Here is a 16,968-nt window from a genome sequence, read left to right as displayed (position 1 = left end):
AAGCCCTGACCGCAGAGCTCTGTGCATCAACCCCAGGAAAGACCTTCTGAAGCCCCGTGAAGAGGCCCGCGTTGAGCCCAGACAGGAGCGCTCTCGCCACAGGGGAGGTTTCAGTCCCCGGGCGTCAGCCGGTCCCGACGGAAAGCGAGACGCCTCCTATTTCAGGCACCGCTCCCTCGCACGGGACACCTTGGCACACACAGCCCTCCAGAAGCACCCCGGTGACCACGCTTAGAACCCCCACCCCCACTCAGGAGTCTGAGGCCCTCTAGTGGAAGCAGTGAGCGGACGCAGGCGAGACCTTTCTACGCGGAGACAGGAAAGGCTGGAGGCAACGGCCTTCTGTGGCCGGTGGCAGGTTCCCAGCGGCATGTGGGGACTGCTCGGACCCGAGGGCAGAGAATGGGCAGGTGGGGGAGGGTGGGCCGGCGACAAGGCTCGGTACCTCTGGGGTCTTCAGATCCCTCTGGAAGCTGGGCCTGACAGCTCAGCGGCTCCTGGCCTAGAGGGCTGGCTGCCCTCAGATTCTCTTGGAACTCTTGCCCGGCCTCCGGCGCCCCCGGGGCAGGCTCCTTCACGCCCGCGTCTCCGGGAGCCGCTGGCGGAGCAGGCGCCAGGGCTTCCGGCTCCTCTTCCGCTCTGGGCCTGGGGCTCAGGGCCAAGCGCACATCCTGGAGCGCGGGCCTCTTGGCGGGGGGCTTCTGGGGACTCTCCAGGTCGGTGTCCCCACCCTCACGGGCCACATCGCTGCTCGTCCAGCTGGCACGCCTCTTGGCGCTCCGGGGGCTCCGGTGGTCTTCTCTTTGAGCGTCCGCATCCTCCTTTTTGCCTTTCAGCCGCACCGAGTGCAGGAGCCAGGGCTGGGCAGAGGCCATGGCCACCAGGCGAACAGTGTTGCCGCCGACCTCCACCACCTGGTGGTACTCCAAGAGGTCCTAGGAGAAGCGGGGGACACACTGGGTCTGTGGGGGACCCCACGATCCTCACGCCCGCTTCCCTTGCCCGATGTGTCTGAACGCCCTGAGCAAACGGCAAGCCCAGTCCCTCCGGGACGGACAACTCGGGGCCCAGGTCTGCCTTCCAGCCCCAGGTGGGTGCCAGCTGGCCGTGTGGCCCTCTCTACGCTTGGTGTGAACTTCGGGGAACCGAAGCTGTGCCCTTGACGCGGCCATCAAAGCGTCCTCCCAGGGGACTCAACACCCCGAGCTCTGTAAAGGCCAAGACCGTTCCCACATGAATGACGGGAACTCTCCTCTCGTACTTATGCCAAGCCCTGCTTCCGAGGTCCTTGTTCTGATCTAGGCACTGCACCAACGCTGGGTGGTCCTTCTTTTCATTTCCAGATTCGAAGACCCATAGGTCAGGGTTCAAGAAACTTGCCCCAGTTCACGTCCCGAAACCAGGTCAGGCAGGACTGGTGGGGAGGGTCATGCGGGCACTCGCCACCTGGGGCCCGGGGCTGGGCAAGCTGGGAACACAGGGAGCCGCATGACCCGTGTCGGTTTACCTCCTAGAGCTCCAGAGGCAGGAGTTACGTGAACAGTGAAACACCACGTGAATGGTCGTCACGACCCCTCTCTCCTGTCCTGTGCTCCTAAAAACTGGTTTGATAACCAGGAACACTGGTCTCTACTCTCCTCCCCCACCATGAACGCTGCAAGGCAGGCATCTCTGTGACATCACCGATAGCTGACGTGCATCCCACTGCTTCCAACTACGGACGACACGCAGGAGGGAGAGCCAGGCCCCACGGCACTTGATTTAAGAGGTCCATCTGTTTTGACATTCTCTAGGTTCAAGGGTGCCTGATGAAACTGGGCCCAGGCAGGTAGAGGGGTGAGTACGCGGGGCCAGGGGCAGGATCCCCGGGAGTCACGGCCGCGGACATGGCCCTACTTGGCTCTGTCCAACCGTGCTGTGTGGCTAAAGCAACGGGGCCCAGGCTGCCAGACCTTCTAACATCCCAAAGCTGGGTTTTAGGCAAAATCTCCTATTTTTAATCTTGGCAAGTAATTCCACCACGCATCCCAAGCCATGCCCACCCACTCTGTGCATCTGGCCCCTGAGCTGCAGCTGCCCCAGGTGACCCGAGAGCACGGCTCACCTGGACGTAGTCTGCGAAGGTCCTGGTGCGCTCGCCATCTGTCCCCTCGAAGGCGGAGAACCACCTGCTCAGCTCCACTCGGTCTACCCCGAAGCAGCCCGTGGCTGCAATGGCCCCCTGGACCTCCAGGGCCGCGCACACGTCTCCAGGTTCATACCCGGACAGCTCCACCTGGTGGACAAACTCATCCAAGCTGCAGGGGCCCTCCTGGCTGTTGATCAGCCTGGTGAACGTGTCGGGGAGGCAGGATATTCCCACGGGGAGCTCTTCCAGAGACGTGACTGTGAAGACAGGGAGACCCGAATCAGCCCAGACCGGAGCACGGGCTCCAACGCCAGCTCACTGCCCCCCGAACAGCAAGGGGTCACCTTCTGGCTGCACAGGGCACGGCCCCTGGCAGTTGGGCTCCCGACACGTGTCCCTTGATGCCCCTTGGGGCCAGGGTCTGAGCAGTGCAGCCTCGGAACCCCGGAGGGGGCCCTGCCTTGTCGGTGCTCCCGTGTTCCCTGCTCCTCAGACCCCGGGAGACATCGCGGGCCCCCGCCCCCAACTCCCACGTGTGCTCTCGCAAGCGGGGCCGGTGTGCGTTCTTCCCGTAAAAGCTGTCTCTGCCACGACCACGGTCACACGGACCACGTTTTTGCCCAAGCCAAACTCCAGACAGAGCACAGAACACTAACTGGGGTTCTGAAACTGAAAGTAAACACCGTGCACCCCGACGGGGGAAGGCGAAGGAAAGGCGGAGGCAGGAAAGGGGTGGGAAGGGGCCCGAATGTGTTCACTTTCTGTGGGGGGAGAGGAAGAGACTGCCTCACATTCAGGGTATGTGGGAACGGAAGGTTTAAGCAGGCTACTTAGAGCTTCAGACGTAATTAACAGAAGAGACAGAAAGAGTATAAAAAGTGTAAATAAGGGAGGTGACAGGCAATGAATGTCAGCCGAACACCCGACTGTCCTAGCAAGAGGTCAGAAGTGACACGTAAGCAGTTTGTGAAAGTATGTGATTTCAAGCGATGGAGGAAACCGGCAGTATGACAAGGCTGCGTGGCGAGTGGGCCAGAACACGGGGCCCAGGGGGCCACCTGAGGGTGTAGGCCTGCACGTGGGACTGAGGGAAAGGAACAGAAGAGGGGGTCCGCTCTAACGCGGCCGCTGGGGGGGATGGCCCAGGAGGAGAAGGGCTGGCCAGCGGAGGCTCCCCCGCGAGGCCTGGGGGTGGGCGAGGGGGGTCGGGGCGTGGGGCGGCCGGCGCCACTCACCGATGGGCCAGAGCCGGGTGGGCGCCGGGGTGCGGCGGAGCCGGAACTTCACCAGACAGGAGTTCACCACGATGCTGTCGTTGGGGTTCAGGTTGCGGGTGCTGACGATGCCGGGCGCGCAGTAGCCCCGCATCAGCAGGTAGTTGGTGTGGGAGGCCTGGCGGGCTTTCACCTCGATGGCCCGGTGCTTGCCCCCAGAGCCCTCGTCCAGGTCTTCCTCTTCGTCGTCATCCTCGTCCAAGCCCCCGTCCTTCCCCAGGCTGGGAGAGGAAAACGGACCTAGGGGACCGCGCGCGAGCCGGGCCCGGCCTGGCTGCCGCACCCCGGCTCCCCCAGGGCGTGGCCGCTGTGACGCCGCGGCCGTGAGAGGAAGCCCCCGGTGCCGGAGCCCCGGCTGTGCTCAGAGCAGCGTGCGTGCCCCACCTGCTTACACCCCAGCCCTTACCTCTTAATGACCTCGTTCTCCACCATGGAGCTGTCCACCACCACGATCTGCTCCGGGATCCGGACGTCCACGGAAATGAGGCCCAGAGAGAAGAGGGTCAGGGCGGCCACACAGTGTCCTCCGGGGCCGTCCAGAGAAAATGCCACCATGTCGCGTGCAGGCTCATTATTATCCTGGTCTTTGAAGGAAAAATTATCAGGCTGGTCCAACTTGCCGGCAGCCAGGATTTTCTTGAAGAACTGGAACGATTCTGTGCAGACGGTGCTTGGAAATCGCCAAGTAAAAATCCTGTGCGGACAAAAAGGAGGTAAGGTCCGAACTGAGGACGGGATGTTGGAGGGCTTCGCGTGGATGGGCTATGGGCGCTTCAGACCCTGGCGTTCAAAACTGGCCACGCCAGCCCCCCCGCAAAGCCCTCTTTTCCGCCTCTGTGAGGGCGCCGCGTTCCAATCCCCTCTGCGTGTGCCTTCCCTGCTCACCGGACACCTGCACGGAGGGGCCGTGGCCTTTCATCTAACCCGCTACTCCACGCCTCGCGGCCTTTCGCTATGAACAGGCGCCAAATTGGGGAAGGCGGATGCACGTTTTGTTAGCGGTAACCTTTAGCGAGGCAAGCCCTGAACCACGGGGAGATGAGAGGACACGAGTGTGTCTGTCTCACTGTCTCCATGAGGTGGCTGCACAGTCAAGGCCTGGTCTCTGTCCACAAGTGTGCCTTCCCATATCGCTGTAACGCGGGCCCAGGTCCCAGGGAGGGACCCAGAGGTCTTCCTGATGTGAACACCACCCCTTGGCTCACAGACTAGAATGCTGCAGGGGAAAAACGGTCGAGAAGTGGCGTTGCTGGACCTGGACCCATGTCTCCTGCCTCCCAAGCCACGGCTCTTTTTACTGCAGCAGGCGGCATCCCAGGAAGGCAAAGGACGCAGAAGGTCACTCGGGAGGGGCCTTCAAGAAAGGCGTGAGCGTCTGGAGTTACGGGCAAAGGGATGCCTAAGAAAACCCAAACCCCCTCATTTCGCTGCTCTTCTGTTTCTGACGACCTCAGTGCAGATCTGAGGACGGACAAGGAGAACAGCCTGGAGAAGAGGAGGCCAGCCAAGGCCGAGGGCTGCCAAGGAGAGGAGACTCCTGGGACTATTTCCACAGATTTCCTCTCCATGTGTGTGGTTAAGGAGGCCAGTGGCACAAAATGCGGAGCGGGTGACCAAGACCAGCCACGCCGGCTGCGGACCACGCTGTGAGGAGTGCTCCCGTCAGGAGGCGCTCCGGAAGGTGACTCACAGCATCCCAAACCACCACTCAGGTGGCTGGTGTGCTGCAAACGGAGTCTGGAAAATACGGGATGGCTTCAAGATGAAGCCCGGAGCAGCTCTGAGCTGTGAGAATGACCGATTAGGCCCGACGACGAGGCTGTGCCATTAGTCGAATTGTTACGTTAGAAACTCATTTTGGTAAATGTCCCAGAACAAACCATTGCGAGCACTGCCCTTATCCCCACAGCAGGTGGCACAGGCGCAGAGAAGGAAACTCGTTCCAGAAGCTGCACCCTGCACTTGTGGCCACGGGAGGGCCCCATGCCCCCTGGAGGTGACGCCCCCCTGGAGGTGACGCCCTGCGCCTTCCCCAGCCCCGCCCGGGGCTCACCTGTAGTAGGTCTGGGACAACTGGTAGGACATGGGCACGAAGGGCAGAGCCCGGTTTTTCTTCGGGCCGAGCATGTGGTTGACGCGGCGCCGGTTGACCAAGCTCCTTTTCTGGCACTCCATGAAGGCCTTCACCAGAATATGGTCCTTGTACTCCCGGTACAGGCGGAAAGTCTGCGACACAGCAAGGCAGCGGGTGAGCAAGGTGGTCCCACAGCTGGGGGGTGGGGGGAGCAGACGCTACAGCTGGTCTGTAGAGGAGGGGCCCACAGGGGGACAAGGACACCCGGGGGTGTGGTGTGAGAGTGCCCAGAGGAAGCCAGCAGCTCCGACCCTCAAACTTCTCCCTCCCATCACGTCTCACCCCGGAGATTACAGAGAGGGACAGGCAGCTGGGAGAAAGGACTGCTCTGCACCCCACAGCTAAGTCTTGGATAAAAAGACAGTGGGAGTTGGGGCGCCTGGGTGACTCAGTCGGTTAAGCGGCCGACTTCGGCTCAGGTCATGATCTCACGGTCCGTGAGTTCGAGCCCCGCGTCGGGCTCTGTGCTGACAGCTCAGAACCTGGAGTCTGTTTCAGATTCTGTGTCTCCCTCTCTCGGACCCTCCCCCATTCATGCTCTGTCTCTTTCTGTCTCACAATAAATAAACGTTAAAAAAATTTTTTTAAATAAAAAAAAGACAGTGGGAGTCAACGCAGAATCATCTCTGATATCACTCTTTTCCCTACTCCTCACTCAGCCCATTAGTACATCTGGTTGGCTCCGCCCACACAGTATGTTCCCAAACACGTCCGCTTTACTCCGTCCACACCATCTGGCCAACTGGCCCAACAGCAAATGTCCAGCATCCACTAGACCCCAGGACAGTTCCTGCTAGGCCTGTCTCCTCAAAAGTGCTGGCCAGGAAAAAGTATGGTCACGGTCTGAGCATTTTAGGCTCGGAAGGTTCTCTGCCGCATCGCCCCCAGAATCACGAGTGCCAGAGAAGACGGAGGCTCGTGGACTTCGAGGGAGCTTCCGAGGCCACATTGCTGGGCAGGGGTGGGACCAAGAAGAGGCGAGAATGAGGCTTCGCCCTCAAGTCCATGACCTCACCACTGTGCCATGGCAGAGGGACTCAGGAGATCAGCAGAGCCAAGGCAGTAGTCAGTCGGGGTGCTGGCCGGAGGGGGATCTGGGCACACACTGGGCTTGTCAGTCTGAGGCCCACACGCCACCCTCGATGTCTGCATAGACCATCAAGCCTGAAGGGAAAGCACTGCATGGGGCAGAGGGAAAGAGGTGGGGGAGGGGCCAATTTGCTATCATTCTTCTCCTCTGGGGAGGGGGGAGCTGGGCTCCACTTCCTGTGAAAAGCCCTGTAACCTACCCCCAAAACCACACTGTACACACTGTATGTTAGTCAACTCGACGATAAGTTGTATTTAAAAAAAGAAAGGAAAAAAAGAAAAGCCTTGTGTGATGGGCATGCTCCCCAGATGACTGCTGGTGCAGGAGCACTCACACCAAGCCTGGGGAGTGAGCGAGTGTGGCCCAGCCTGCCAGATATGCGAGAGGCAGACAGTCGACCACGGCCCCCTGGGAGTGGCTGCTTCCCTGCAGAGCCCCTCCGGAAGTTTGGGGCTGCAGGGAGCCTTGTGGGATCCCATATAAGGCCTCTGACCTCATCCCCGATGGCCCTCCAGCGTTCAGTGCCAGCCGGGCAGTCACTGACGAAGCACCCGCCTCTTGCTGTGGCCCAGGCACTGCCTCACGCAACTTCCCACGCCCCCGGGGGGCAAGGAGAGTGATGAGGCCTTCGGCACCACCCACCAGAACCCAGACGCCGCCTGCCAACGGAACCGGAGGAGGGACAGCAGCAGGATGACGCGGGGGACGAGGCCCTGGCTGGGACGCAGGGACCTGGTTTTGGCCGTTAACTTTGGGGCCGGGCTTGCTTGTGTGATGAGCGGTTGGACTGACCCCCGAGGTCCCGTCCAGCTCGAATCCCTGCTGGGCAGAAGAGCCAAAAGGTCCCTCCACGGCCACAGGTATAAAGTCGGAAATTGGGATCTTTATGGGCAATGCTGGCAGTAAATTAAAAACATTTTTTTTTTTCTTTTTAAACAAGCTTGGGTCTGACAAGACAGAGCCAGGGCCAGACTGGGGGCCGTCTGCTTGGGACTTCTGCCCCCCATCCCAAAACCGTTCCATTCTTGTTCTCTGTGTGTTGAGACTCCCACAAGGCTTTGCCCTCTTTATCTGTAAAGTGCTGGGATGCAGGAGGGGCGAGGCACCACCACCAGCCTCCCACTCCGAGACGTACACACGTCACGTGAATAAACGTGGCTCAAGTGCTGCGTGGCACCGAGGGGGGCAAGAACAGGATGACTGGGGACCCCTCCACCACAGCTGCATCTCACGGTGACGAATTGAGAGAGGCATGGAAAGAGCGTTCAGTCTTGAGTCTGCAGAGGCCTGGCCGTTGCTGTAAAAGGACTCGGGCCGGGGTGGTGCTCTGAAGCGCCACCAGGTCACACGGGGTCACGTATTTTCCCTAAATCGCTCCGTTTCCCCCCAGTGCTCCTCATCTCCTCTGTGGCCAAAGTAACAAGCACCATCTGGAAGATACGTGCAGTGTCCAAGCTGGGTCTACACCGTGTCTTCCCCCAGGGTGCTCCGAGGACCCTGGTCAGAATCCTGGGGCCGGCAGCATGCTTGTGAGGATCCCACCCCCTCTGCGGTCTCTGGGCGCGGGGCCTGGGGGCCACATGCTGCAAGGGCTCCCTGGTGGATGAGGAGGTACCCAAAGTTTGGGACACTACCTGTCTGAACTCATCAGTGGGATTAGAAACGGGCGCCTGGGTGGCTCAGTCGGTTGAGCGTCCGACTTCGGCTCAGGTCATGATCTTGTGGTCTGTGGGTTCGAGTCCCACTTTAGGCTCTGTGCTGACAGCTCGGAGCCTGGAGTCTGCTTCAGATTCTGTGTCTCCCTCTCTCTCTCTGCCCCTCCCCTGCTTGTGCTCTGTCTCTCTCTCTCTCTCTCTCTCAAAAATGAAGAAACATTAAAATAAAATAGGGGCGCGTGGGTGGCTCAGTCGGTTAAGTGTCTGACTTCAGCTCAGGTCACGATCTCGCGGTCCTTGAGTTCGAGCCCCGCGTCGGGCTCTGTGCTGACAGCTCAGAGCCTGGAGCCTGTTTCCGATTCTGTGTCTCCCTCTCTCTCTGACCCTCCCCCGTTCATGCTCTGTGTCTCTCTGTCTCAAAAATAAAAAAAATAAATAAACGTTAAAAAAAAATTTAAAAAAAAATAGAAGAAAATTAAAAAAAAGAAAGAAATAATACCATCCCTTTTTTTCATATTTGTCCCTCTTGTGTTCCAAACTGGGCTGATTTGGTAACGTAAACCAGCGCTGAGTTTCAGATTTGGAGGTTAAATACAAAAGTGAATAGGTTCCATTTGGAATACACCTGTGTGACCATCAAAAACAAGGGAGGCACTGGCTTGGGGCGGGGGGCAGGCCCTTCTGAGCACCTCTCCGCTGGGGCCCTGGAGCCACATGGACTCTGGGTCAATGGAGAGTCGTGTGATCGTGGACATTTGCTTTTTCGCGCCCTGGGAAACGCAAGTTTCCTGTTTGTAGCGAGTGCTAATTAATACCAGCACCTCCCCAGGCTCGGGATGGGGTTCAAGGAGAAGCGCCTGCCTGCCCTCCACCCTCCCTCAGCCAAGATAAAGCAGCATTACGTTCTAAGACGTTCTCAGGAGAGATCTAAGCTCGTGGCCCGGAGAAAGGCAGCCTTCCCGCACGGTGATCTCCAGAGATCAAAGTATCTCGACATTTAGAAGTTCTGATTTGAGAAGATAAGCTGTACAGCTCAATTGCTGCCTCAGTCCTTTGTCATGGCTCACCTCCTCTTCTGCCTAAGTTTCTGCCTTAAACATCAGACCGAAAACCTCAGCACAGGAAGGATTTGGGGGGGACGGTCACTGGATCCTGCCGCCACACTTCCGAGATCAAAGAAGTGAGGGCGTGAGTCTCAGGGGAAATCGGACCCCCCGAGACCGCACAGCTGAGAAGAGAATGAGCGAGGAGGGCCTCCCTCGGCTCCCGCCTCTGACAGGGCGAGCCCCACGGCGCTCCCGCAAAGCTGCCGCCGGGTGCCCGCTACCCACCTGAAACGACCGGCAGGACTCCATCTGGCTGTCCGAGAGGGCCAGCGTGCTCTGGACCAGGTTCTGGAGCACCAGGAAGTGGATGTCATCCACGCTGAAAGACAGTGGGGTGGGCGGCAGAGCACGTGAGGCCGCGGGCCACGGGCACTGCTCACTTTGGGTGGATTCAGTTCTCGTTTTCAAAAAGTGCTGCCTCCCATGAAAGTGCTACGAACGCCTAGACTATTCATAAACCGAAACAAAACACATGGTGGTTTTTAAGCCTTACTAACTGCTCCATGTTTGCAGGAAAAAATGTTTGAGTCTAGTGGGTAAGTGGTGCCGTAAAACAGGTGTACGTGACAACTGACAAATGTAGTCAGGGCTGAGATTTTTTTCAGTACACCTACCTACCTACCTATGAGATCAAGAGTAGCACGCTCCACTGACTGGCCCAGCCACGTGCCCCATTTTCATCCAACCTCCAACAAGTTCTTCTCCAAAAAGGAGAGGCTTCTCATTGAAATGTAGAGCTAAAATCAAACTGAATCTTGGTTATCCAACATGAGAAAAACCAGCTGAGCTTTCTAAGCAGAGCTTTGCGTGGAAAGCTCACGGGCTGAGAATTGAAACTGTCTCCTCCTGGGGCGCCTGGGTGGCGCAGTCGGTTAAGCGTCCGACTTCAGCCAGGTCACGATCTCGCGGTCCGTGAGTTCGAGCCCCGCGTCAGGCTCTGGGCTGATGGCTTGGAGCCTGTTTCCGATTCTGTGTCTCCTTCTCTCTCTGCCCCTCCCCCGTTCATGCTCTGTCTCTCTCTGTCCCAAAAATAAAATAAAAAACGTTGAAAAAAAAAAAAAAGAAACTGTCTCCTCCTCAACTCACTTTAAGGCTAAGCCACTGCTATGTGAGGCTCGGGTGGGCAAGCTTTTCCCGGAAAGGGCCAGATAATAAATATTTCGGTCTTCGAGGGCTGTGTGGTCTCTGCCATAGTCACTTGACCTGATGTTGCAGGATGAAACCAGCACAGACGACCCACAGAACAGGCTGCGTTCGCACACAACTTCACCTTCAAAGACGGCTGGCAGGCTAGGTCGGGCCCGGGGTGACTCCTGTGCCAGGCCGCAGGCAGCCAGGATCATGGGCTGAGGGAAAGGCACTCAGTACATCAGTACCTACCTATTAAGTTCATCCTCTTTCCTGGTCAGATCCTTTTCGTCTCCAATCGCCAAAACTCGGTATCTGCATAAGGGACGAAAGGAGAGCATGTCAGTGGAACACAGGAGACCTTCGCTGCGCGGATGCTTGCTCAACGTGGCCATTCGCCGGCGACCGTGCTGGAGAAAATGTGAAACTCGTTAACGTTCAAACACGTACGTGTCAATTACAATGAGAAAATACCATACTCCACTCGTCAAACGAGCGCGCTGGTAAAAAGAGGGTTGAGAAAATGAGGAGTGTTCATTTATGGACAATTATGAAACAACACGGAAAAGTGCCTATTGGCAGAGAGCCACCGCTAATTGTCAAGGGAAGGGGATCTAAAATCGTGGGCCCATCAGGATTAAAAACAAGCATAAGAAAGATGTCTGGAAGAAAATATCTCAAAAGAGGGAGTAGCTGTATCAGATAGCAGGCTATGTCCCCATCTGTGTTTCTGAGCTTCGAGTAATGTTGTTTGTGTTCCTACCAAGCAAACAAATACAAGAAGAGAAGTCCAATGTGCCAGCCATTGCATTTCAGAGCCAGGCAATTCAACGTAAGACAAAATCGCAGAACTCACTTAAAAAAAATAATGGCTGTTCATTTGCAAGACATTTCTTTGGCTTCTATAATTCTAAAGTCAAAATTTGTCTTGGCAACAGTAAATTCTTCCTAAAATTTAGTTAACAGGAAATGTGAACTGGTTTCAGTCAAAGTATTTGGATCCATTTTCTTTTTTGCCTGTCCTGCCAGAATGCTCCAGATCAAATTTAGTGTTAAACTGTTACAACTGGGCGGGACTTCTTCCTTCCTCCAGATGGTTCATGAACTCTCCTTTAAAAAACAAAAAGGCTTTATTTTAACCGTATTTTTTTTATAACTAAAAGTTGCCTCGTAAATTTACTGAAAATATGCGGGCCATTTGAAACACCTTTAAGACTGAACATAAACCATGCCCTTTGAGAGTTCTGGGGAACTCTGCAAAAACGAGCCCCAAACACAAAAGAAGGTACCGATGTCAACTCTGAAAACAACTACAAATCGCTCGCTGGTATACGTGGGCACCACGTAAATTGTCTGTTGGACGGATGGAAGATCGAGATCTCCGGATGAAGCTGTTGGGGCTAAATGCAACCATGTCCTAGGGTTCCCAAACAGGAACCAACAGATGAACGTCCTCTCTACAGGAAGAAATTCAGACATCTAGTGGCCAGAGGGACCGCCTCGATGGGGCTGGTAAGAAGGGATTCACAGGTGAATTAGGCAGTGGCAACAGGCCTGGATCACAGAACTCAAGACTCAAACATTTCACGGGTTCTGTGCTTGGACCCAAGTATGTTCTCCAGGCGCCCAGCGGCCGAGCTGGAAAGAGCTGGGGCTCTGGAATCAGGCCCACCGCGGAAGTTCAAACCGTGGCCCTGTGGGTCACAAGCACTGCCGCCTCGGGAGGGCTACTTCTATCCTGGAGTGTCCTCCTAGGTCAAGTGAGCAATCTTAGTAAAAGCACACCCGGTGCGCGGGGAAGCCCGGATTAAGTCAGCAGCAGGGCCTCTGTGGGAGAAGGAATGGGGGCTCCCGGTGGGGTGCTGGGGTTGGCACTGGCCTCTCCTTTTTCGAGTCGCCCACGAGAGGAGGCGAGCTGGTTCAGAGTCAGGGGACACAGCCAGGTCAGCTGCAAGGCCGTGGAACTGCTGACCAGGGGAGACGCCCGTGGCTGGTGACTCTTCCTCTTGCCCCGTAAGAGTCACACAGAAACTTCCCAGAAGAACCTTACCTGGCAAACAGCTCCTGGAGTGTGTCTGGGGTTTCAAGATTAGGATTCTTCAGGGCTGAGCTGAACTTCTCCTTGAGCTTCTCCACAAACTCTTTGTACTCACTGGCACAAACCTTTCAAGATGAGAGAATGAGATTAAGCCGTTTCTCTCCCTGAAGGGAGGTTTTGCTGATACGTCAAGGGAAATCTTGTCACAAATTCCCAGCAGCGACCCCCCGGAAATGTGGACTGAGAACCGTAACCTCCTCTGCCTTCCTGCCTCCTGAGCCTGCTGAATCCACCTGGGGAGGTGATAGACGCCACTGGGCCCAGGGATTTCGGGCAAGGAACACGCTACCAGCCCTCACTCCTGCACTGCCAGCTCTGCCCCAGGCCCCAGGCCCCAGGAAGGCCCAAGTGTGTCCCACACTATCCCTGCAGCCTCCCACGGCTGCGCGCCACCTATCAGCAGGCCCGGCCCGTGCTCCCCTGCCGCCTCCCCCTTCCCAGCTCTGTTCCTCCCTGGCTCACCCTGAGCACAGCGGCCTCGGCCTCCTCCTCCTCCCCTCCCACCCTCAACCGTGGACCCCAAATGGCTCCCTCCCTCCCTGCGCTGCCTCCAGCCCAGTCCAGACTAGGGCACAGATCACTCTCCCCGCTGCCTCACCTCTAATCCGTCCCCCAGGGGGCAAGCTGTCCCACGCTGCAGGAGGAGGGCGTGCTCCTGCCCCACTGTGGCCCCCTCCCCAGCACCCTGTTCCCCCTTCCTTTGCTGCCTCTGCCTCAGTGGGTCCCTCATCTTTGGAGTCTAGGCTAAGTGCTAACACCTTCGGAAGCCCTCTGCAGTAGATGCTGCTGGCAGCCCATTTCCGGGGCCCCGTTCGTTCTCAGCCTGGAGCCAGCCCCGATCTGATTTGCCCAGCCTCCCAGGAGGAGTCAAGATGAATCTAAACCAATGACAGCAACCTCAGGGGCCTCTGGCCAAGGCTGGCCCCTCCCTGATCCCAGGGTCCAGTGCCACCCTCTCCCCATCCTTCCTGCCCTGGGATTCTGGGATGAGGACGGAGCTCCACCTGTCAGGGGGCAACCACGAGGTGGCCAGTATGAGGATGAACACTGACCATTAGGGACCAGGAGCCAGTGACAGACTGAACGTGGGGCCTTGATGACATCTCTGCTTTGCTGTGCCCGCACAGGGCTGCCCTCTTCTGAGGTGCTGGGCACGTGGGAGAAACAGCTGGAAGCCCCGTGGGGTTGTTGTGTTCTGTCATCTGCACCAAAAGCACTCAGTACTCCCTGTGCGACCTCAGCGGGCCTGGGCTTTCCCCTCGGGTGACTGCACTGCTCTGAAGAGTCACTTCTCTGCCTGTCCACTACCCTGGGCTCCCCGAGAAGGGCTGGGTCTCTGCTGTGACCGGCCTCGCCTGGCGCCAGGCCTGACGCACGTGCACAGAGCCCGGCGCTGGCTCGGCGAGCGGGGGATGAGGAGACTCTGAGCCACAGGGCAGGGAATCTGGGTCTGGAAAGATGGCTTCACTCCTGTCAGCCGCCGGCCCAGCCCGCCCACAAAGTATCCAGAAAACTCAGGCCCCGTCCTGTCTGCTAACTTTCCAGGGAGTCCAGCGGTTTGGACGTTCCGAAGAGCGGCCCTGTTTTCTTAACGAAACAGGCCCAACTGCAAAGTGGCGTGTCAGATTCTAACCACCTCTGAGAACCGGTGCTAGAGCCACATCAAACGGGGGCCAAAGCCACAGAACGAAGGAGCCGATCTCCCAGACGCGCGGGAGAAACATCCACGTTGTAAGGCCAGCGGAGGCGCTGCGGGACCCACAGGACCAGACGGGAACCCAGAGACCCCTGCCCTCAGGGCAGGCTGAGCCTGATGACCCAGGGGGGCCTACCTTTGGGTCTTCGTAGTCGCCCTTTCGATTCATGAAGTCCCCGACAAGTGCTTTATCCTGGTACACCTCGGCCAGGCAAACCCTGCAGGGAGGGAGGACGGCCGTGAGGTCTGGCTTGAGGTCTGTGTTCAGAGTTGCCGGAAGGCTCCTGTTCTAACACATCTGGCCTTGGCTAAACACAGAGTACGATTTCCTTATACCTGCTGGGTGATGACGGCTCTTAACAGTGCAGGATTTGGGGTCACCCAACCCCGAGTCAAGTCAGGTCTGTGGCCGCCCACACGTCACACGCTCGGCCTCTCCGAGCTTCCGTCCTCCACTTATAAACTGAGAACAGGGACCCCCGCCTGCCTGCCCTCACAGGCATCTGGCCAGGACCAAATGAGATGTCCTATGTGAAGATGTGCTCTAAATGTTAAACTATCACACAGGCCCTGGTGTCACTACGGGAAAGAGCTCTCATCTCCAAAAGCGCTCTCTGTCCGCTACACATCTTTGTCTCTCCGCGACGTAAGGAGAGTCTGACCTGCCCACTAAGAAGCGCGGGCAAAGGCAACCCGTGTTTGCAGGGCTGCTATGAGCCGGGCACTTGCACCTCCACAAAGAGCTTGCAAGGTGGAGGCTGTCATTCCGTCCTAGAGCTCAGTGAGGTGTCGGGGCCCCACGGTCACCTGCCTGCCGAGGGCCGGGGCGGGTGGGCCAGGGGTGGCTAACATTGGCTGTATCGTTCTGTTCGCAGGTGAGGGCACAGCCCCCAAGTGGATACACGTCTCGTGCCGGGTCCTGCGGCTCTGGGCCGCAGCCCTTCGTGTCCCCCTCGCCCAGCAGCCGCTGCGGGACAAGCGGAGAAGCATCAGGCAGGGGCCAGGAAGCCCAAGTTCCAGAACTCACTCCACTGCCAACGCACTATCACCCTGGCTGACTTGCATCTTCTCTCTGGGGCTGTTCCCACTCTGAAAAAAGAGGGGTTTGGAGCAGGTGACCACAGCCCTTCTAGAAAAGTCTAAGATTCTCCACATAGGGCCAAGTGGCTCCCCACAGGAAGGGCCCTCGTGCGCTGGCCCCTGCGTGTGTGGTTGTCACGGTCGGGGGTGGGGCGCCGCTGGCATCTAGTGGGTGGAGGCGGGGCTTCTACTGAACATGCTACAGTGCACAGGACGGCCCCACAACAAACAATGACCTGGCCCCAAATGTCAGTCGTGCTGAGGGTGAGCAACTGGTCGCAGTGGTTTACTCCACAATCCACGGCTGGGCTGTCTCCCTCTACAACCCAGCGGATGGCAGGCAGCCCACGGCTCAGAGTCAACCCGAGCCACGCTCTCCTGCCGACCCAGGGCACGAACAACCAGTCGGTGGGAGCAGTCCTTCCCAACCCTGCCACGTGCCCCCTCCTGGCCCCGCTCTCGTGCTGGCGGCAACGCTTGGGCCCCCCCGCGCACAGCCCGGACGCCCGCTGGTCCTCCCCACTCGAGCCCACGCCTGTGGCGGGGGCTGACAGGGCGGGCGACAGCGCCGTGCCCTGGCCGTGGGAGGAAGGCCTGGGTGGGCAGCCTCACTGGCAACCGACAAGCCACAACGAGGACGCTTTGCGGCCCCCGGCCAGCCGCCACCACTACGCGGACCCGGCCCTCTAGGGTAACGCCGAGGACGTGCTGAGGACGTAATGGGGACAGTGCTCTTGGGTCCGATGGCTCCGGTCCTGCCCCGCTTCTTCCTGGAGGGAGCTATGTGACGGGCCCTGACATCTAGAACCGCCCTGAGCGCTGAAGACAGTGGCGAAACTCAGCAGACGCCTCTGCCTGACCACGCGCCGCTGGCGGGATGCATTCAGTAAGCCGCCCAGCCTGACTGGCCTCCGCGTCCTCATGGGTAGTGAAGGAGAACAGCACGTACGTCACAAGGCTGTCCTGAAGCGTGTAAGACCCCGGATACGGAAAACGGCCCAGAGGCAGGCCGAGCCCTTGAAAACTCACGAGCGGTTTCACCCACAGGCCCCAACACTCGGGCTACGGGCGAGCTGTTGCACACGCACCACTCTCTCTGGATTTCAGGGCGGACTCTTGGGCAAACGAGATGCAAGGAAAGAACGAACTAGAAGCATGGGAGTAACTGTGGCCCCAACTTATGGAAGTTCAAACACGGCTTACTTATAGTTCAGATAGGCCTGGGGGTTTCGGACTATGTAGCGAGCTCTTCGTCCGACCGAATGGGAGGTTTTATCCAGAGACTCTTCAAAGGTAGAGTGCAAAATGTCCCGCACAACTTGCCAGGGGACAAATGGGCCCTTCACCTGGAACACACACAAGCCAAGAAGGAAAATCAGTATCCCCAGAGCCCGCGTTATGGGTCACGATCGCAAAGGACGGGGGAAGGTATGTTCTGCGGCGCCTCCTTCCTCAGCGGACACTCAAAGCCGGCCCCTCCCGGCTTTACTTGGATCACATTTACGGAGCACTGACGGTGCGCCTGACACGAGTGAGGTGCTGGGCAGAGAATAAGCCAAATCCTCAACAACTGGTGGGG

General features: G+C 58.1%; 1 protein-coding gene across 2 annotated transcripts in view; it reads right to left on the bottom strand.

Moving 5' to 3' along the window:
* The window catches only part of GTF3C1 (general transcription factor IIIC subunit 1), a 76,223-nt gene that overhangs the window by 2,568 nt on the left and 56,687 nt on the right, over window positions 1–16,968 (bottom strand). For both annotated transcript variants that reach the window (XM_078440437.2, XM_078440438.2), the window contains exons 25-34: window positions 16,593–16,735; window positions 14,446–14,527; window positions 12,566–12,678; window positions 10,768–10,830; window positions 9,613–9,706; window positions 5,456–5,628; window positions 3,809–4,096; window positions 3,364–3,623; window positions 2,105–2,385; window positions 446–935 (exon numbers count right to left, since the gene is read on the bottom strand). In XM_078440437.2, the coding sequence (XP_078296563.2) occupies window positions 446–935; window positions 2,105–2,385; window positions 3,364–3,623; window positions 3,809–4,096; window positions 5,456–5,628; window positions 9,613–9,706; window positions 10,768–10,830; window positions 12,566–12,678; window positions 14,446–14,527; window positions 16,593–16,735 (1,987 nt within the window). The remainder of the gene's footprint in view (window positions 1–445; window positions 936–2,104; window positions 2,386–3,363; window positions 3,624–3,808; window positions 4,097–5,455; window positions 5,629–9,612; window positions 9,707–10,767; window positions 10,831–12,565; window positions 12,679–14,445; window positions 14,528–16,592; window positions 16,736–16,968) is intronic.

This window comes from Panthera onca, chromosome E3 (assembly GCF_046562875.1).
Source record: "Panthera onca isolate mPanOnc1 chromosome E3, mPanOnc1 haplotype 2, whole genome shotgun sequence".
In the NCBI taxonomy this organism is placed as follows: domain Eukaryota; kingdom Metazoa; phylum Chordata; class Mammalia; order Carnivora; family Felidae; genus Panthera; species Panthera onca.
This window is presented reverse-complemented; position numbering and strand designations above follow the sequence as displayed.